Source organism: Caretta caretta, chromosome 5, assembly GCF_965140235.1.
Source record: "Caretta caretta isolate rCarCar2 chromosome 5, rCarCar1.hap1, whole genome shotgun sequence".
Lineage (NCBI taxonomy): Eukaryota > Metazoa > Chordata > Testudines > Cheloniidae > Caretta > Caretta caretta.
Genome location: NC_134210.1, coordinates 133819268 through 133840926, shown reverse-complemented (window position 1 = coordinate 133840926; position 21659 = coordinate 133819268). Strand labels below are relative to the sequence as shown.

General features: G+C 42.1%; 1 protein-coding gene across 4 annotated transcripts in view; it reads right to left on the bottom strand.

The window, feature by feature from the left end:
* The window catches only part of FSD1L (fibronectin type III and SPRY domain containing 1 like), a 63532-nt gene that overhangs the window by 32832 nt on the left and 9041 nt on the right, over positions 1–21659 (bottom strand). For all 4 annotated transcript variants that reach the window (XM_048850672.2, XM_048850673.2, XM_048850674.2 and 1 more), the window contains exons 3-5: positions 21138–21269; positions 15734–15835; positions 11232–11254 (exon numbers count right to left, since the gene is read on the bottom strand). In XM_048850672.2, coding sequence (XP_048706629.1) covers positions 11232–11254; positions 15734–15835; positions 21138–21269 — 257 coding nt within the window. The remainder of the gene's footprint in view (positions 1–11231; positions 11255–15733; positions 15836–21137; positions 21270–21659) is intronic.

The window sequence follows — 21659 nt, the reverse complement described above, 5'->3', positions numbered from 1 at the left end:
CAAGGTACAAACTATTTTACCTTTTGCCCTTGGACTTTATTGCTGCCACCACCAAGCGTCTAACAAATATGTAACAGGGAAAGAGCCCGCTTGGAAATGTCTTTCCCCAAAAATCCTCCCCAAACCCTACACCCCCTTTCCTGGGGAAGGCTTGATAAAAATCCTCACCAATTTGCATACATGAACACAGACCCAAACCCTTGGATCTTAAGAACAGTGAAAAAACAACCAGGTTCTTAAAAGAAGAATTTTAATAGAAGAAAAGGTAAAAGAATCACCTCTGTAAAATCAGGATGGTAAATACCTTACAGGGTGATCAGATTCAAAACAGAGAATCCCTCTAGGCAAAACCTTAAGTTACAAAAAGACAAAAACAGGAATCTACATCCCATTCAGCACAGCTTATTTTATCAGCCATTTAAACAAAACAGAATCTAACGCGTATTTAACTAGCTTACTTACTAAGTTCTAAGACTCCATTCCTTTTCTGTTCCTGGCAAAAGCACCACACAGAGAGAACCTTTGTTTCTCCCCCCCCCCAGCTTTGAGAGTATCTTGTCTCCCCATCGGTCATTTTGGTCAGGTGCCAGCAAGGTTATCCTAGCTTCTTAACCCTTTACAGGTGAAAGGGTTTTTCCTCTGGCCAGGAGGGATTTTAAAGGTGTTTACCCTTCCCTTTATATTTATGACACCCCCCAAAAATCACAGATAGGGTGAAACGCTGGCTGTGATTTCTTCCTGGAGCTCTAGGAAGAAACAGAGTTAATAAGACAGCCGCACCTCTAAATATCCTACCAAGACTAACAATATTTTCCACATCTCAAGGACGATTTTAACCAGTTGATTCTGGGAAACTTTCAAGGGAGAGTGCATCAGCCACTTTGTTAGAAGCTCCTGAGATGTGCTGGATGTCAAAACCAAAATCTTCGAGAGCTAAACTCCACCGAATAAGTTGTTTGTTATTTCCCGTGGTGGTATGAAGCCACCATAGTGCAGCATGGTCGGTTTGCAGGTGGAAATGCCATCCCCAAACATATGGGCGTTCAGCTTTTCCAGAGCTTAGACAATGGCGTAACATTCTTTTTCACTGACTGACCAGTTGCTTTCCCTCTCAGACAGCTTCTTGCTCAGAAACACTACAGGGTGGAATTCTTGATCCGGTCCTTCCTGCATTAAAACTGCTCCCACACCACGCTCGGATGCATCTCTGGTTACTAGGAACGGTTTGTCGAAGTCTGGGGCCCTTAGTACAGGGTCAGACATGAGTGTCGCTTTAAGCTGGTTAAAGGCCTTCTGACACTCTTCTGTCCACTGAAAGGCATCTGGCTGTTTCTTTTTGGTTAGGTCTGTCAGTGGGGCGGCGATTTGGCTGTATTGCGGTACAAGTCACCCGTAATAACCGGCCAAGCCTAAGAAGGATTAGACCTGTTTCTTTGACTTTGGGACAGGCCACTTTTGGCTAGCATCCACTTTGGCCTGTAGGGGGTTGATAGTTCCTTGACCCACCTGGTGTCCAAGGTAAGTCACACTGTTTAGGCCTATTTGACACTTCTTAGCCTTAACAGTTAATCCTGCCTCCCTTATGCGCTCAAGGACCTTTTGTAGATGTTCCAGGTGTTCTGCCCAGGAATCCGAAAATATGGCCACATCGTCAAGGTAGGTGACGGCATATTCTCCTAATCCCGCTAGGAGACCATCTACAAGTCTTTGGAAGGCGGCAGGTGCATTCCGCAGCCTGAAAGGAATTACATTAAATTCATACAGCCTGACATGCGTGGTGAAGGCTGACCTTTCCTTGGCGGATTCATCTAGCGGTACCTGCCAGTACCCCTTGGTTAAGTCCAAGGTAGAGATGAACTGGGCCCGCCCAGTTTCTCTAATAGTTCATCTGTGTGTGGCATTGAATAGTTGTCTGGGCAAGTTACAGCATGTAGCTTACTGTAGTCCACGCAAAAACGTATCTCCCCATCTGATTTGGGAACTAGAACCACTGGAGATGTCTATGCACTGCCAGAGAAGCAGATTACCCCCATTTGTAACGTATCCTGGATCTCCTGTTCTATAGCAGTTTTAGCTTGAAGAGACACCCGGTAAGGTTGGACTTTAATTGGGTGAGCATTACCTGTGCCAATGGAGTGGTATGCCCGTTCAGTCAGTCCTGGGGTGGCTGAGAACATCGGCACGTAGCTAGTGCACAGCTCCTTGATCTGCTGTCACTGCATATGCCCAAGGGTCATGGAGAGGTTCACCTCTTCCACGTCACTAGCACTTTTCCCTTCACAGTAGACACCTTCAGGCCATTCAGCGTCGTCTCCTCCCTGGGCTGTAAACTGACAAACCTTTAATTCTCTGGAATAAAAGGGCTTTAGAGAACTAATATGGTACACCTTAGGCTTTCGGTTGGAGGTAGGGAATGCTATGAGATACTTAACAGCTCCCAGGCCCTCCTGGACCATGAATGGCTCTTCCCACAGCGCTTCCATTTTATGGGCCTGGAGCGCCTTTAAGACCATGACCTGGTCTCCTACTTTGAAGGAACGCTCTCTGGCATGTTTATCATACCAGGCTTTTTGCTCTTTTTGAGCATCCTGTAGGTTTTCTTTAGCAAGGGCTAAAGAGGTTCGGAGGGTGTTTTGTAGGTTGGTTACCAAGTCCAGAATGTTAGTTCCTGGAGAAGCTGTAAACTCCTCCCATTGCTGCTTCACCAACTGTAATGGCCCCTTAACCTCATGGCCATATACAAGTTCAAATGGGGAAAACCCTAAACTGGGATGTGGTACAGCTCTGCAGGCAAAGAGCAACTGCTGCAACACTAGGTCCCAATCATTGGACTGCTTATTTACGTATCATGGCCCCCAAAGTTCCATTAAACTTCTCCACCAGGCCATTTGTTTGATGGTGGTAAGGAATGGCAAGCAAGTGATTTAACCCATGAGCTTCCCAAAGGTTTTTCATAGTTCCTGCCAGGAAATTAGTTCCTGCATCTGTGAGGATGTCGGAGGGCCAACCTACCTGGCAAAAAAGTCTGCTAGTGCTTGGCACACACTTTTAGCCCTGGGGTTGCTTAGAGCTACTACTTCTGGCCATCGGGTGGCAAAATCCATGAAAGTCAGTATGTACTGCTTTCCTCTTGTGTCTTTTTTGGAAAAGGACCCAGAATATCCACAGCTACTTGCTGAAATGGAACTTCAATGATGGGGAGTGGCTGGAGAGGGGCTTTGACCTGGTCTTGGGGTTTTCCCACTCTTTGGCATACGTCACAAGACTGGACATAGGTAGAAACATCCTTGCCCAGTCCCTCCCAGTGGAATGACCTCCCCAAAACAGTCTTTGGTACTGTTCACCCCAGCATGGCCACTAGGATGATTGTAGGCGAAGCTCAAGAGCTTGACCCGGTACTTAGTTGGAACTACCAACTGTCTGAGGATGCCAGTCTTCCTGGTGTCCACCAGAAAGAGTTTCCTTGTATAAAAGTCCTCTTTCTACAACAAACCTGGATTGATTAGAAGAGCTGAGAGGCAGTGGATTGCTCCATGCCACCGTCCAAGCTCTCTGGAGGCGCTCTTCTGCTTCCTGTTCAGTCTGAAACTGTTCCCTTGATGCTGGAGACATCAGTTCCTCATTAGATTGTGGACCTAGGCTTGGTCCCTCTGGAAGCGATGTAGGGGATGGGGCTGTTTCTGTTGACTGTGAACCGCTCTCCGCTGGTTCACTATGTTGGGGTTCAGGCTCCGGCTGAGCCTCTGGTGTAGGGTTATCAGCTGCTGCCGGTTCAGGTTTGCTGGGGCCCTCTGGTGTTGGGGTTGCAAGTACTGGATTCAGTGCTGGCAATGCGTCTGGTGCTAGTTATTCTGCCGGTTCCGGTTCTGGGACTGGCTCTGTCTGGGTCTCTGGGACTGGATCCACTACTGCTGTTGCATACCTTGGCCTCGGATCCAGGTCCATCACCTCTGACCAAGTCCTGGTAGAAGTTTCTGGAACAGAGCTAGGCATGATGGCTTGTTTAGCCTGGCTGCGGGTGACCATTCCCACCCTCTTGGCTAGCTTCACATGATTGGCCAAGTCTTCCCCCAACAGCATGGGGATGGGATAATGGTAAAAGTCCATGTTCCTGATCAGCCCTTGTACTGGACAGGCAACTTGGCTGTAGGCAAATTGAAAGAGTGACTTGAAGGGTTGAATTGTCACTTGGATCTCTGGGTCAATTCAATTGGGGTCCACTAACGAAGCATGGATAGCCGACACTTGTGCTCCAGTGTCCCTCCACGCGGTGACCTTCCCGCCCACACTCAGTTTCCCTCCGCTCCAAGGGTATCTGGGAGGTATCTGGGCCTGAGGACCTCCGGTGCAATGAACTGTAATCTGCTGGGGTTCTTGGGGCAGTTGGCCCTCACATGCCCCGGCTCGTTACATTTAAAACATCGTCCAGCCGACGGATCACTGGGGCGAGGTGGGTGGCCGGAGAATGGTGTGGCAGGACGATAAGGTGTCTGGTGTATTCCTTGGTGTATAGTTGGGGCCTTGGGCTGCCCCTGGTAGTAGGGTGTGGTCCGAGGGTGTCCCTTTTGGGGTGTCCCTCCCTCCAACTGTGACCAGGGTTGTTCTTCTCTCCTCCCTCCACCCGTTTTGTTCTGGCTTGCCCCACCTCTCTGGCAGTCTGGGACTGCTCGTATCGATCAGCATAAGAAGCAAGACTTTCTGCTGAGTCCATTTCCTTATCCCACAAACACTGTTTTATTTCCTCCTTGGACATATTCAGGAATTGCTCCTGAGCCATCAGATCACACATTCCATTAAAGCTAGTGACCCCCCTTCCTTGGACCCATTTATTTAACAGATCCTTCATCTGGTTTAGATAAGCCATATTACTTAGTCCAGGCTCTCTTAAGAGTTTGAAATGTTACTCTGTACGTTTCAGAGGTAATTTGAAATTGCTTTAAAACCAAATCCTTGAACTTATTATAGTCAGAAGCTTCATCAGTAGGCATCTTATTGAATATTTCCAGAGCTTTTCCAGTCAATTTTGCAACCAATGTGGTCATCTTGTGAGCTTCAGGAATTTTATGGAGTGCAGTGTCTCAAAGGTGAGAAAATATTCAACAATATCACTGGATTCATCATACTGTGGACATCACTGCTCCCATTTGTGGATTGTTGGGGAAGGATTGTTAGGGTTATCCAGTAGATTCTGCTCAGCCCTTACCTTCTCCATCTCCAGTTCATGCTTCCTCTCTTTTTCCTTTTCCGCCATAGCTCTCCTGTGAGCAGCCTCTTGGTTCTTTTCTGCCTCCATAGCTCTCCTGTGGGCAGCCTCTAGGGCTTTTTCTGCCTCTTTCGCTGCCTCCAGTCTGGTTAACTCCAATTTGTGTTGTGCCTTGGTTTCTGTCATGTTTGCCTCGGTTTTTAACTAACTTCACACCCAAGAGTTAGAAATAAACAAGCAAGCAAAAAACTTGGCTTGTCAAACAAAATAGGTTGTGCTGTAATTGGATATCTATGTTCTCTGACAGTGGTTGTCAGCCTACAGAAAAATCCTTAAAAAAACCTAACACCTTTGTCTCCAGGCAAATAGACAGAAAACCCCTCTAGCTGCTCTTAGGTTAAAAAAAAAAAACAAAACAAAAACACACACACACACGAACTTCAGGTCTGTGAAGACTTGTGAATTTCCCTGCAGGAGGTTAACTACCCTGCCTTTAGGTAGAGAAAACTCCAGCTCATAAAAGACAATTCCCTTTTGTCTCTGCTCTGGCCCCCAAGCAGAGACAAAACTAATTGCTTTCTGCTAAAAACCTGCTTTCCAGCAGCCCAAAGGAAAAAAAAAATTCCTTTTTAAAATCTGTGCTTCTTGTTCAAAAAAAAAAACAAAAACAAAAACCTCAAATTGATCTCAAAATGATTTCAAGGTAATCCCACCACTCTGCCACCATGTCAAGGTCCTTCCCAACTCTGAACTCTAGGGTACAGATGTGGGGATCTGCATGAAAACCCCCTAAGCTTATTTTTACAGGCTTAGGTTACAACTCCCCCAAGGTACAAACTATTTTACCTTTTGCCCTTGGACTTTATTGCTGCCACCACCAAGAGTCTAATATATAACAGGGAAAGAGCCTGCTTGGAAACGTCTTTCCCCCAAAATCTTCCCCAAACCCTACACCCCCTTTCCTGGGGAAGGCTTGATAAAAATCCTCACCAATTTGCATACGTGAACACAGACCCAAACCCTTGGATCTTAACTATGAAAAAGCAATCAGGTTTTTAAAAGAAGAATTTTAATAGAAGAAACGGTAAAAAGAATCACCTCTGTAAAATCAGGATGCTAAATACCTTACAGGATAATCAGATTCAAAACAGAGAATCCCTCTAGGCAAAACTTTAAGTTACCAAAAGACACAAAAACAGGAATCTACATTCCATTCAGTACAGCTTATTTTATCAGCCATTTAAACAAAACAGAATCTAATGCATATCTAGCTAGCTTACTTACTAAGTTCTAAGACTCCATTCCTTTTCTGTTCCTGGCAAAAGCATCACACAGACAGAGAGAACCTGTGTTTTCTCCCCCGCTCCAGCTTCGAAAGTATCTTGTCTCCTCATTGGTTATTTTGGTCAGGTGCCAGTGAGGTTATCCTAGCTTCTTAACCCTTTACAGGTAAAAGGGTTTTCCCCCCTCTGGCCAGGAGGGATTTTAAAGGTGTTTACCCTTCCCTTTATATTTATGACAATCCTCAGTTATTTTCTGGTCTGGGAAGTAAATCCCTTCCTGCAGCCGTTTAAACAGACCAGAGTTCCTGAAGACGCGAGCGACATGAAGCTTTCCCAACCATCCCAAGTCGATGTTGGTGAAACATCCCTTGTGATCCACCAGTGCTTACAGCACCATTGAAAAGTACCCCTTGTGGTTTATGTACTGGCTGCCCTGGTGGTCCGATACCAAGATAGGGATATGCGTTCTGTCTATAGCCCCACCAGTTAGGGAATCCCATTGCAGCAAACCCATCCACTATGACCTGCACGTTTCCTAGAATCACTACCTTTGATAGCAGCAGCTCAATGATTGCGTTGACTACTTGCATCACAGCAACCCCCACAGTAGATTTGTCCACTCCAAACGGATTACCGACTGACCGATAGCTGTCTGGCGTTGCAAGCTTCCACAGGGCTATTGCTACTCGCTTGAGAGCTGTGAGGGCTGCTCTCATCTTGGTATTCTTGCGCTTTGGGGCAGGGGAAAGCAAGTCACAATGTTCCATAAAAGTGCCCTTACGCATGCGAAAGTTTCAGAGCCACTGGGAATCATCCCAAACCTGCAACACTACACGGTCCCACCACTCTGTGCTTGTTTCCCAGGCCCACAATCGGCGTTGCAACAGCATAAACCTGCCCACCACGATCTCCAAATTGCTGGGGACCGCAGTTTTAGAAAATTCTGTGTTCATGTCCTCATCACTGCACTGCCTTTGCCTCCTCGCCTGGTTTCTCAGGTGCTGGTTCTGCATAAACTGTACGATAATGCGTGAGGTGTTTACAATGGTCACAACTGCTGCGGTGAGCTGAATGGCCTCCATGCTTGCTGTGCTATGGCGTCTGCTCGGGCAATCCAGGGAAAAGGGCACAAAATGATTGTCTGCCGTTGCTCTGACGGAGGGAGGGGAGACTGACAACATGGCTTACAGGGAATTAAAATCAACGAAGGGGATGACTTTGCATCAAGGAGAAACAGAATGGCTCCCTCAAGGATAGGGCTCAAAATCCTGGGTTTAGCAGGCCATTGATTTCACAGAGGGAGGGAGCAAGGAGAAAATGAATACAAAACAAATCTGGTCTATTTCTTCTTTTGATCCACTTCATCTATCTTTATAGATCTTGCCGGCAGCAGACGGTGCAGTACGACTGCTGGCCATCGTCGTCTCCTGGCTGCTCATTAGAAGACAGTGCAGTAGGACTGCCAGCACGACTGAATCCCCATGAGAAGAAACTTAAAAGGGAAATGAACTGGCTGAGACACTCCCATGTTTGCCCAAGAGCCCCGACCCACCTCACCGAGGTCAGCTAAAAGAGCCCCCAGAGTATGTCGACGATGACTACGGTCATATTGCACTGTCTGCTGCCAAAAGGCAATGAGCGGCTGCTGTGTAGCAATGCAGTACCACATCTGCCAGCACCCAGGAGACATACAGTGACAGTGAGCTGAGCGGGCTCCATGCTTGCCGTGGTATGGCATCTGCACGGATAACCCAGGAAAAAAGGCACGAAACAATTGTCTGCCGTTCCTTTCACGGAGGGAGGGAGAGAAGGGGGGCCTGACTATATGTACCCAGAACCACCCGTGACAACGTTTTTGCCCCATCAAGCATTGAGATTTCTACCCAGATTTCAAATGGGGGAGGAGACTGCGGGAACTGTGGGATAACTACCCACAGTGCAATGCTCCACAAGTCGACAGTTGCCTCGGTACTGTGGACGCACTCCACTGACTAAGTACACTTAGAGCATTTGTGTGGGGACACACACAATTGACTGTATAAAAATGCTTTCTACAAAACCAAATTCTAGGAATTTGGCCTAATTTCGTAGTGTAGACATGGCCTAAGTGCCTTCCAGCTAGGTCTTTAGCACCTTATAACATACAAAGTTGTACAGCATTACCCTGGAGTGTTGTCCATCTGTCAAATGCACTTCTGAAATCAAATGTTCACTCTATCCCACCCATTTTTTTAAAAAAAAAATGAAAAACTGAAGAAAAATCAAGTTCTGAAAAGTAGTAACTAATGACATGCTGTTTCAGAAATCAAAAGTTGGACAAAAGAAGCATTTTTACCAAATTCACACCCAGGGATCTGTGACATCTGAGAAGTGGCTAGCAAATCGGATTCTTAAGTGTTTTTGTGAAGGAACAGGAGCAACACTTCTTCCCATACACTCCCCATGAAAAGAGCCAGTCTTACTGAAACTACAGTTACAATAGTGAGTGAATGAAGCACAAAAAAGGGTTTTAGCAGTGGAGACAGTGAGGAAAAAGCAGCAACAGATCCTAGAGACTTGATGGAGAAAGCAAAGAGTACAGAGGATGACAGGTTGCCGGGGGAAAAGGACAATGTAGTTGGCATTGAAAAGAGCAGACACACTGTGGCCATTTCATTGCCAAAAATAGTGTGGAAATCAAAAGTGGAAGATATTCCAGTTCAAAAGGTTACTAAACTTTGAGCTATTACAAGATCAATTCCAACTCTGACCCACGCCACAATAACCTTAGATACCTACTTAAACTTAATTTTATGCCAACCTTCCTAAACAGTGGAGAGAAATCAGAGATTACAGCTTCAATTTGAGGACAAGAGAACTAAAGTATCAATGTTTATAATAAGAACATGAATTCCTAAAGATGGAATTTTAGAACTGTAAGCCATCAGTTTTAGACTCTATGAAAATTATTCAGGATTGCGATAGCTGTGAAATAGTTAAATCTCAGAAACTGACAGGGGCCTCTCAAACAATCTCTGAATGAACGGGATTATATACCCGCTACTGGAGTACTTAAACTATCTCGTCTTGACCAGATGGTGAAGTGGTGTCAGTTATCCATGTTTTGAGTTTTTACTTCTTGACCATATCCATTTTTAGACTTACATTCTTTCTAAGTTTGCAGCCTGACTGGAACATCCTCAAAAGTTTTTTAAAAAAAAGTAGCATTTCCTGCAGAGAATTTTACAGCTTGCTGGTAATCCTAAAAACTACTAATTCCAAGTGGCGGTACCCAAGAGTCAAAAATAGGATTTAATTTGACCAGCAGCTCAATATCCAATACCATAGCCCTGTAGCTCACAACTAAGTCAGAAGTACTTGAATTTTCCCCATCACCAACTTTCCAGCGTGCATCACTAGCAGACCCACAGCTATCACTGCTCAGCCAACAGACTAAGCTCCAAAAGTACAACAGCTTGATTGACCTTAACAGAACCTTGTGTTGTCAATAGTTACAAGTTGTCCAAGCAGAAACTTCCTATAACTACAACCTAGTTGTGAAACTTCTGCATGTCTGGCCAACAGAACAGCTGTATAGAGATTCACTGTTCAAACTGGCTGCAGCAGAGTGGCTGAATGCTGCTAGAGTAGCTTCATGAGCTTGGAAGGGATAACCGGAGGCGTGCTCCTGTTCAAAGAACCGAAGCACATTAAACAAAACTTCTGCCACCACCATTCCTAAATTTCTTTCTACTAAGGGTTCTCTATTTCTGCTTGGGCTTGGATAGAAAGCTTAGTTTCCCATAGCAATCAACACTGAGTTTACCTTGGACACAAATTCCAGCATGAAACTAGCTTTTTTTCTTTGGCAATTAACTTGTTAGTTCTCATGGAAATGTTTTACTCAACAGCCAACCTGCTGGGTCAGTGGAAGCAACATATTCTGGAAACTCTTGGTCGGGCTGGTCTTCCACATGCTGACTACAGCTTGTGTCTAAAAGTTTTAAAAGTGCTTCCAGTCTCCATTGAGACCCACTGATATACCTGAGTTTGCTAGGCATGTTTTGAATAGATTGTCCTGGTCCAGAAGAAAGATGTGCTTACCTTAACATTGTTTCATCATAAAATACTTGGCAGATTAGAAGTTTTCCACTCTAAAAAAGTTGGTTTAAGTATGTGTTGAAGACTCTTCACATCCAAAAAGAAATCACCTTGGCAAAAAAAGTCACTAATGCAGGCAGTGAACCCACTGGCATCAGTACTGGTGATACCACCAGAAAGACATTCTTTGTCAACACTAGAATAACTTAGCTAGAAAAAGATTCTAGCTGCAAGGCATCCCCTCACACTCAAAACAGATCATTAAGCCTGCAGAAATTTTTAAGTCAGAATCCTATATTTAGGAATTTAAGGGAAACCGTCAACTTGATAAAAATAGATTGTAAAAAATGTTTTCAAATTTTACACCCACGTGTCTGTCCACGTGGTTTTCTCACCACACTTTCTGGGTTGTTACCCATTTCCCTCCTCCTGTTGCTGTGTGAAAGACTCACACAAAAGGAGAAAGGTTAACCAGCTAGACAGGGGAGAGTAAGAAACTGACTATATGGAATGCTGTCAAATAATGTATATAATCTTTCAATTGTGATACTCTTGTAAGCAATACCTAAGAGCATTAGAAAGTTGACTGTTCCCCTTTAAGACTGTACTTTTGAGTTCCGTGAAAAGATATTAACAATTACAAAGCAAGAAGTTTTGTACCGTACCTATCTTTGATCTGTCTGGCAGCCTTGGTGCATATCAGGAAGAAGAGAGAGAAGGTAATTAGTGCTTCCATGCAAGTCTCAACAGCAGTAACATGCAAGAAGAGTTAGATTATGAATCCCACAGCTATGCAGCTCAGATTCAAACACAAACAATATTTTACCACTTTGATGTAAGATTTTTCTTTCCATAAGCTTGTGTTAATGCACAATGGTTAGAAATGCTGTAATAAGTCAGATCAGAGCAAATCAACTTCAAAAGCCACACCAAACCAACTCCAAATTACTGGGCTTTTTCTTCTAGTGTAAGAGCAGATATCCAGTTTATCACTTTAAATTTCTTTCCTGCATCCATAATTCCAAATTTAAAAGAAAAAAGTACAAAGACAGCAGCATTTACTTAGGTTCTGCTCTTTTGAATCAATAGTGTAAAGTACTTGTTTTATTGCCAATGGTGTTTATCCATACCATAACCTGTCAGAAGCCTAACTTCTTATAGAACAGGTATCAAAGAGGAAAGGAAAATTTCCCTCTGAAAGTTATTGTACTGTTTCTTCAATCCTACTTTACAGTAGATTTTCCCCATCTATTCCTCAGAAGCTCCAATATATGGAGTTGCACAATACTCAACTTCCTGCTATTATTGTAGTACACCCAGAACCAATATGGCTGATCTACGGCTATCAAAGTCTTAAATTTACCATTTGAAAACAGGGAGGCCTGGTCACATTTAAGAATAAAAAGGTTATTGAACAAGTTAACAATGAGAAGATGGGTGGATTCATCTTTCACCTAGAGTTTCTAGTTGGTTTGAGGTTGCCTTCAACTGAGATTTTTATTTTGGAGGATTAACTCTCAAGGAACAGCACCAGAAAGCTTAGGACATTTCTCTGGACATAAGAGTATTTTACAAAACCTAAGAGAAAGGTTTTTGTAAATTACAAACATGTTTACATAAAAATATCTTTCCTATCAAACCAATAATGTCTCCAATGGAAAGTCTTGTAATAAAGAGATTATACTACAATATCACATAAGGGATCTTATGGTGATTGTAATTGTACTAGATGAATATCAATATGCTGTACATAGTTGGACTATTTAAACCTACAAAAAGCAGTGAGGCTGAATTTCACTTCAATTTAGAATACCTGCAGAGGACCCTCTGAGCAAAGGTGAATTTCATTCTAAGTGCCCTTATTTGCTAAATATCTGTTGTGTAAAGTATACTAAAAATAGAGAGTTTGACCAACGACATTCCTCAAGGGAGGAGATCCTACTTTGGCAACCCTAGTAGGGTCTTATGTAGCAGCTCTTATTTACAATTCCTCATAGCTGTGCCTTTAAAAAGGTAGGATCAACTTTTTGAAGGGGGGGCACGGAAAACAAAAAACAAACCACTTCTCCTAGAACAAGGATTTAAGAATGTTCCAGGGAAGACCCAGAATCCATCCTGTCATTTCTCTAATGAAGCAAACATTTAGCTCTCAATCTTGCAATTACCCCTTCAAAAAAAAAAAAAGTAACACCTGAAAGAGGTCAGTGTAGTTTTCTGTACAGAGAAGGAAGATGAACATCTCATTTTAGAAATGAGAATTGCTGATCTAATGAGCTGGCTCAGCAGACTATGCTAGGAGACATTTTGCAGTTGATCCAGTTCTCTTCTCCTAGCTACATTCCTTGTCAGTCATGGTTGTCTTTAGTGCTGTTCATAATTTCACAGTGAGCAATTTAGATGAAGTTTTTCAGCTTGTTTCAAAAATTCACAGAAGCCTAATTCACTAAATATCACTTTGACAAAAGAAATCCATCCTCAATCATAGTTTAAATGCAGTAGACATGAATAGGATTTGACATCTCCCCCCACATTGAGATAGCTGTTCTCAAATTAAGTGATTAACTCTGAAAACAAACAGAAGATCCCCTGTTCTATGGGGTTTTACATGTTATTGAAAGCTGAATGACTCATTAGCTGGCTAGCCATACAAAAACTGTATTTGGCTCTACTCAGCAAGGAACGTGAAACATGTCAAAATAGTGACTTGCATCAATTCATCAGCGTGGCCATAAGAGACATTTAAATTTAGACTTGACACATTTGATCAGTTTAAATGCAGTTTGTGTATAAAATTAAACAGGAAACTTGCAAGAAAAGTCTTTGACTGTTCTTGACTGGACAGTGAGCGCAAATCAGTGCCAACCCTGCTTCATATTGCTGTATATGACGTGGGTCACTTCGACCATCTACAGCTGAGACAGGACAGTAGAAACATTTAAATGAAGTTCTCTATAGAACTTCAGACCATTACTATGGTTCCCAAGTAGGTATAAATATCCAATTACTGATAGTATAGCATGTGGTTGCTATCTTCCCCTCTTAAGTTTTTACTTTATGGACACATGAAAATAAATGTAAAAGTTGTGCCCTGTATAATGTAACAAAATTGCAATGGCTGGAATATTTGTCAGGCAACTCTACTGCTCCCATTTCATTTAACAACACTTACATCAAGTCACTGCCTATGATGCATCTCTAAAATGGGGAGAGACTTGCTGTACACAGAATCAGTCTTGATGCACTGTTTTACTGATAAATATTCCACAGCGAAAAGAATAAGTTCTGCAAAGATAGTATACTGTTATGTCAGGTAGAGATCTGCAGTGCTTCAACATTAATATTCAGCCAAGTACCAACATTGCACAGTCCTACAATGGAGATATGCACTAATTTAGTGTATGCAATTTTTACTGTATTTTTCAACTAATATCTCCACACTTGACTGTAATTCTGTTTTTTTAAGAAACATGCTTCCATTAAGCAAGCAGTTTCTCAGCCTCTTGGATGGTTGCTTAAGATTGGTATCTACAGTGAAATCTGAGTCCCAATAGTCATGACATCCTAAAAAGTGGATTCATCTCAAGCCTAATTATAGTATTGCAGTTTTAACCTAAAAATAAGCTAAGGCACGCACCATGGTGTCCACAACAAATGGTGTCCACAACAGATGCAGCCAAGTGCTTACAAATCAGCCCTACTTCCCAGGGGATTTCATTAGTGGGTTTTGTTTTGGTTTTTAAACTAAGGGTTTAGTTTGAATAAAAAGATTTCCAAGGTATTAGCTCTTGCATACTGCAATTAAATGTAAGAAGGTCTTCATTTTTTCTGTACTTAAATATTAAAAATGAGTACTTCAAAAGGCAGGGGCAGTCTTGTCTCCCTCTGCAACCCCTTCCAAGTATTAAAGCTCAATGAAGTAAAAAATCCACTGTCATAGCTGTGGGAGCATGTAGACCAGAACAGAGCCCTACAGCTCATGAAAATCTGTGCTCACAGAGAGCTGAAGTGGAGACTACAGCCCAGGCTAACAGTGCAAGTTACAAATACTAGATTCTAGCAGACTACACTTGTTCTTGGTACCTTGAATACTGCAGACTTTGTGATCCAAATGCCAAAAGAAATGGTCATTACAATTAGTGTAAGATGATTTCCATTAATAAAGTGTGTGCTTTCCAGTTGACTCTAGCTATAACATAGCTTTGGGTACAATACTTCAAGAGCTGTTTAAGATCTGACCCAGTTTTAACATGTCAAGAAATGACAAGTCATAAGCCATCATGTATTAGGCTCCCTAAATTTTAAGTACTAGATAGATATTTAGCTTTTAACTTGTCAGTCCTTCGGGGAAAAAAATTAAACAAACAGGTTTCAAGAGGGGAAAAGCAAGAACTCACACTGTCACTTTAAGACTAAGATTGTCCTTTTTACTAGAACATTTCCAGTATCCTTGTTATCAAGTGAAAATTAAAATGGCAGAAAATACAAGTAATTGGGTTTTGGATTTGATGTGGCTCACTGCATTGTTAGTACAAAACAAATATGGTACGTGACATTGACAAAGTCAAATGTGGGATATCCTAGTAATAGATCTGAAGCTGCAGTAACTGGATTGCCAGCATTTTACCAATTGTATTGTGTTTCCACTCCTCTACCTTTCCCTTGGTGCATTTCCCCCACTCAATTGTAAGTTTGTTAATGGTAACGTACATATATTGTTTGTATTAGCTACACCGAATCACTCAAACAGTCTCTGGACTGTCATTGTGCTGGAGATTTGTACAAAAAACCCATACATTAGAAGGTCTGCAAGGCATATGGTAAAAACTGCCCTGAGGAGCTTACAGATGCTAATGTAAGATTTTAAACAGCAGTTAAATCAAATGGCTATAGCAGCTGTCATGGTTACAACCCATCAAAACCAGGAGTTAGCAAAAAGCAATACTAGGGTAGTTTAGAATGAAAATATACCAATATAGCTACTGATTTTTTACCTTTTAACAGCCAACTTGGCACTATGGCTCGAGGCACTAGCTCCTTTTCCAGATTCCTCTCCTCTTACACTACTGTTACGCTAAGCGGTTTGTAATGACAGATTTATGATAAAATCCCATTCAAGTTAAGAAAACAGAACTGTGTTTTCCTTATTCACAGCAGTTTAATTTTCTACCTTTGAGAATTCCTCAGGGTCCTTTATGTCCAGTGACCGTGCAGCAAATTCTAGTAGTTCTTCAGAATTCTCCAAGGCATTACTACATTGGCTAAGTTGATTCTAGGGTCAGAAAACAGGAGAGAGTTCCAAGTATTAAAATTTGGAGAGTTGGTAAGATAGTTTTGACAGGTTCCCTCCGGGGTGCCACTTGGAACTGGGGTACAAGTGAGCCTGCCTGACCCACCAGCCTGGACTCCCTCTCATACTGTGGTGCTGTGATAAGTTGCCAAGCTCTCTGAGCTTGCTCTTTCACCATCATACACACAGATAGGGACACACCGAGCTGCAGCTTCACACACAGATGCTGAGATCAGCTCTGCATGGGAAGGCTCAATTAAAGCACCTCCCAGTTGCTAAGGCACGCACCCCCTTCTGGAGTGTGAACACAAAATACACAGGCTAAAAATCCCTCTAGCCTGGGACCATCACTTCCCCCAGTTCAGTCCTCGGCTCTCAGGTGTTTCCAGGTGTGTTGTTGTAGGGAGAGAGGTACCATCATGTCATTATCCCCCTTGTATATCTTCTTCCCACTTGCTGGAAAGCTCTTTTGCTGTGGCCTGGGTCAAACAGTTCCCACTGTGCAACGATATCTCAGAGGTTTCTACTGCACACAGTTCCGGGGGTAATCCTTGTGCACATTTTCTCAATTAGCCATTAATATTGTTTGACCTTTTTATTGTTTTACCTGAAAGACTGTTTGTGGGGGTTTTCAACCTCCACAACATGGTTCAGTAACACCTACATAACCAAACTTCATAACTTCACATATGACAATAGCACATACAATCCAATGAGATATTACTGTCTAGCAGATGAAGACTTTTAGAATGATACCTCACAAGGCACATTTTGTACAAAACATATCCTAATTACAAGATAGTGGTGAATATTGGGGTGCCAGGGTTTCACAATAGTGAGTACTAGTATGAACAGCAGAATTTGGACATTCATCCCAGCTGCACTATAAATGTTACTGAGTATCAGCTCTGCCACCCAAAGGTTTTGGCATCCTTCTTGGCAGGACACATCTTAGCTAAGTAAGTTTCTACGGCTGAAACTTAAGGATGTGTACTATGCCCTATGAAACTAAGGAGCAAATAATTAGTTAGATGGCACCCGTAAGGCCCGATGAATGTATAACTGCAGTCTACTGCTCTTAACATACTAAAAATTGTAAACATTTTACAGAGTGTGCCAAATAAATTAAAGTGTATGTTGCAGATATGGTTAAAAAGCTTTCAGTATGGCTTGAACCATGCTTTCCAGTTTTAAAAATCTTAGTTCAATATTATGGAGATACCCCTTCAAATGTAATTTAGTACTGTGTATAATATCTTAACTGCAGGCCAAAGGGTAGGGCAAGGGAGACATGAGTTTTGTCCCAGCTCTGCCATCAACTTGTTGCAGTGTAGGTCATTTAATCTGCATCAATTTCTCTGTAATGTGCTGCTTACTCACCCTTGAGATCTAGGGATACAGCACTGCAAGTGCCCAATAGATCTGCTGATACTGTACAGCAAATAAATGTAAGTCTCTTCCCTGAATAGCTTCCAGTAGCAAACCAAAAAAATTGCACAATACAGAACTTGCCTCTTTCTAAAGAGTGACACTCATGCCAGTTTCAAAGCCCTTTGTTCTCAAAACTAGAGATGTAAATATCTGTTTAAAAACTATATAATTTTAATTGTTTAACTGATAAACCTTTAACCGAGGTCCCTCTGGCCAGCTGCAGCTGGTCCACCGGGGTTAACGGTTAAGGTCAATTAACAGCAAGCCTAATGCTTACTAGTTAACATTTTACATCCCTATCTCAAATGCTGCATAAATGTAACTAGTTTTTGCAGAGTGATGTTCAGTGAGAGGTTGAATCCATCTAGACTTTTTAAGTAAGACTATTAAAAAAAGTTTAGGATTTAAGTAACTGTCTTTAGTAGCAAAAGATTGTTTGAGACCTCAAAGTTTATATCAATTTTCTGTGATTTCTGACTGAATTAATGCAAACTTCCCTCAAGCCAGTCAATGTAGCTTCTGTCCACTGACCCACATGTGACTGTTCTTGATATATCAGCTTTGATACACAGTTCACAACATTGCATAATATTGCCATAGAAGCAGATCTCAATAATAGCAGTGTTTAGCTAAAGGCATCTCTAAACAATTTGCCAAGATACAGCAGACAGACACTAGCATTAGCATTCCGGATGGATGCATCAGTATTTGGGAACAGAAGGAGTCATGTCAGTTGTAAACAAGTGTAATTAGGATAGATGGCCCCACAAATAAGTAGTGTTTCTTCCAGCCTCACACAAGTTTTAAAGGGTGGGTTCCAGTTATAAGCATGGGCCTATAGAAGAGTTCAATATTCTTGTGAGATGACATCAACTTTAGAAGAGAGTTAATTAAAATCACTCACATTACAATATCTGGTAGATCTGTAATAAATCTACTAATTATACAGACATGACTGTGCAACTTACAAGTTCTTCCCATTTAAAGGCATGGAATAGGTAGTTTTCCAATCCAGACAGTATCAGGAAGACTGCCTGCGTAAATACAGCACAAACACTTCCTGGTGACAGTAAAATTAGGACACATTGCTTCCTCAACTCCAATCAAGAGACACACCCAGTTAAACTCTAGACCAGCATTTCTCAAACTGGGGTCTGTGAGGGTACTCCAGGGGGTCCACAGGCTCTGCTGATCAATTCAACTCCTCCCCCTCCCTCCCAGCACCTCCTGCACACTGGAGAACAGCTGTTCAGCAGCATGCAGGAGGCACTGGGAGGGAGGGGAAGGTGTGGGATGGGGCCTTAGGCTGAGTGGAGGGCTTGGGGGTCCGTGAAAAATTTCAAAGTGGTGGTCCTCAGGTTGCTAAAGTTGAGAACTGCTACCCTAGACTAAGCTTCATTATTTCAGCTATACTTTTGTACAGTTGACCTATATAGTGCATTGTTAGCCAACAAGGAGTCCAGCATGCAGTCTTGACTAAAAATTTGATTTATCAATTAAGGTACATCTAGAATAGTCAATATTATCCTTTATCTGCTTTTAGTAGGCCTTTGGAGATTCATAAAGTGCAGTTCTATTCTGAAACACAACTCCTCTCCATCCCCCTCCAAAAAAGTACTATGGAACTCCTTGAATCATGAGACATTGAAGGTGATCAAATTTGAAGATTAAGAAAATAAACATTTCCAGGGCTGGTAGCTATAACAACCTTCCCTGAAAGGCAAGCCGACAAAACCTGCAAGTATTCAGTCACCAGTAACATTCCACGGGCCCTCTTTTTTCCTTCGGATATCAAGAAGTGGCAGTGCAGTCATACAATACATAGGTTTCAGGTAACAGTTGTTGGTTCAACTGTACGACACTGACAGACAAGCTTTCAGAATGTCAAGCCCTCTGTTAGGTCATGAAATTAAGTTCCTTAAATTAAGTTTTCTATATGGTATGATCATAACTGTGGATTTAAACCCTCCTGCTTCAGATCATGATCTGAGCAATGACAGCCCAGTTAGGGATTTCTTGCACCTTCCTTTGAGGCAACTGGTACTGGCCACTATCAGACGTGATACATGTCTAAATAAAGCACTGGTCTAATTAAATACCAGAACTCCTATTAGGTATACATGCTGTTTGCTTCCACAGCTACCCCACCCCAACCATTAAAATATTGAACACCTTATAAACATTAGTGATTTCACCCACACATGTGAAGTAACAAGGATTATCCCCATTTTTTAAGACAGGAATCTGAGGCACAGAAAAGTGACTTGCCTAAGGTTCTATAGGAAGTCTCTGGCAGAGTTAAGTGCCAAGCAGATCTGCTCATGCTGTACAGTGAGTAAATGTTAGCCTCTGACCTTAAAAGCCTCGAGTAGCAAGCTAAAAAGTTTGCAGAATACAGAACTTGCCTCTTTCTAAAGAATATCAGCCAGGCCAGTTTCAAAACCCTTTGTTCTCAGTCAAACACTACATAAATGTAATTAGGCTCTTGACTGGAACTTCAGTAACTAAACTTATTTTAAGACTAAAAAAATCTAAAATGACAATACTAGCTCTTGTATTTGGTATGAAATTTACAGTTCTTGCTTAAGAAGGATACAGGAAAAACCTGTATGTTAAAACCTCTTGGCTTGGTCCCGGAGCTCCAACGCCAGCACTGCTATGAGGGGGCTAGAAGAGTATAATGAGTAAAGACAAGAAAGCACATCAAGTGCCTTAGTCAGAGTCTATTTGCAGGAATTCTGGAACAAAAGTTGAGCGGCTGATGTGGGTATTGAGATGCAAACGACCACAACGGTCTTCCAGCCCTATTATTTCATAGCAGTGCTAAAGAATAAAGCCAGAAAATGTCTCTTTCCTGTGTACTCTGGAAACTGTTTTGTGAAATTTAATCCAAGTTTAGCTGCCAAACCTTTGAGTATGGATATTACTAGTGAACAGGCCCCTAAAGGAGCCATGGAAATTTGTTCTGAGAAACACAGTCTAGGACTTAAAACAAAAAACAAAAAACACTAGGAGTAAGGGGAGCATATCCTTTCAGAGCGGGAGGGTGAAGAGAAAAGGTAGACAGACATTTTCACAATAAAGGAAAATAAGGATACCATTCCATCCACATTGGAGTCCTCCTTAAAGCAAATTCAATGTTAAACACAATAAGGTTTTTTAACTAGAGGAACAGCAATTAAAAAGATAAGATTCACAGTCCCTTGCAACATATGCCAATGTTTATCTTTCCAAAAGCTACACTTTATTTTCTCCAATAGTTTGTCATGGATACAAAGTTGATGTCCAGTTCAGAAAGTCAGTTGTTTTGTTTATATGTCATCCCACTCCCACTCCCAAAGATAGTCCCCTACACAGGGTTTAACTGTAGAATACCTGTTCTTATATCCAACACTTCAGAAAAACATAAGTATTGGGAACTGTGTCGCAACAAGTACCTCATACTTTTCCAGTGGAGGACAGATAACGCCTTATGTGTAAAGAGCAAGGAGGAGGAAGTATGGATCAGTAAGTAGGTGCTAGCCTAGGACTTGAGACCTGGATTCAATTCCTAGGTCTGTTACAATCTGCCTGTGTGGCCCTCAGCATGTCACTTAGCTTCTCTGTTCCATCAGTAAAATGGGGGAACAGCACTTCCTTATACTCAACATCCATGTGAGTTAAATATATTTAAAAATTTGAGGGACTTATGCAATGAAAGCCAAGTAATTAAGATAGAACACACACCTTAGCTAGGAGTAAACATTTGTTATAAATACTTGCTGCAAAATCATTTTGCGTTGACTAAAACTAGCTAATTTGTCAAGAATTACATCCTTAGTACTTCAAAAAACTTTCAGATGTATGTAATTACCTGTAGCTCTTGAGATTTATGAGCTTGTTCTTGCTTAATACTGTTGGTCATACTTTCCTTCATCTCATCCAGTATAGAATACAGACCATCAAATTCCTCATCCAGCTCAGCAATTACATTAGAAGAATTAGCCTAAGAAGAGAATCGTAACTGTGTTTTAGTTGTGCAAGAATAGTGATGCAGTCTTCTAGAGTGAAAGCTTCCCTGCCCACCGCCCCCCTCCCAACTACAATTTGCAATGATCACTCTGCATGTTGTCATGCTACCCCATCTCATAAAAATTTGCTAGTCATGATGCAATTTGTATGGTGGGCCTCTCTTAAGCAGACTAGAGAATTTAGAATATTACAGGCCACCAGTTGGTTATGTCAGCAATGCTACAAACAGAATCCTGCACAGCACACAGGTATGTGTAAACATTAGTTATCCAATAGTACAAACCTCTCATTGTCATGAGTCTCAAGCTCTCACACACAAAAAACTAGTAGTTCTCACACACACAAATGTAATTACCTAGTTCTA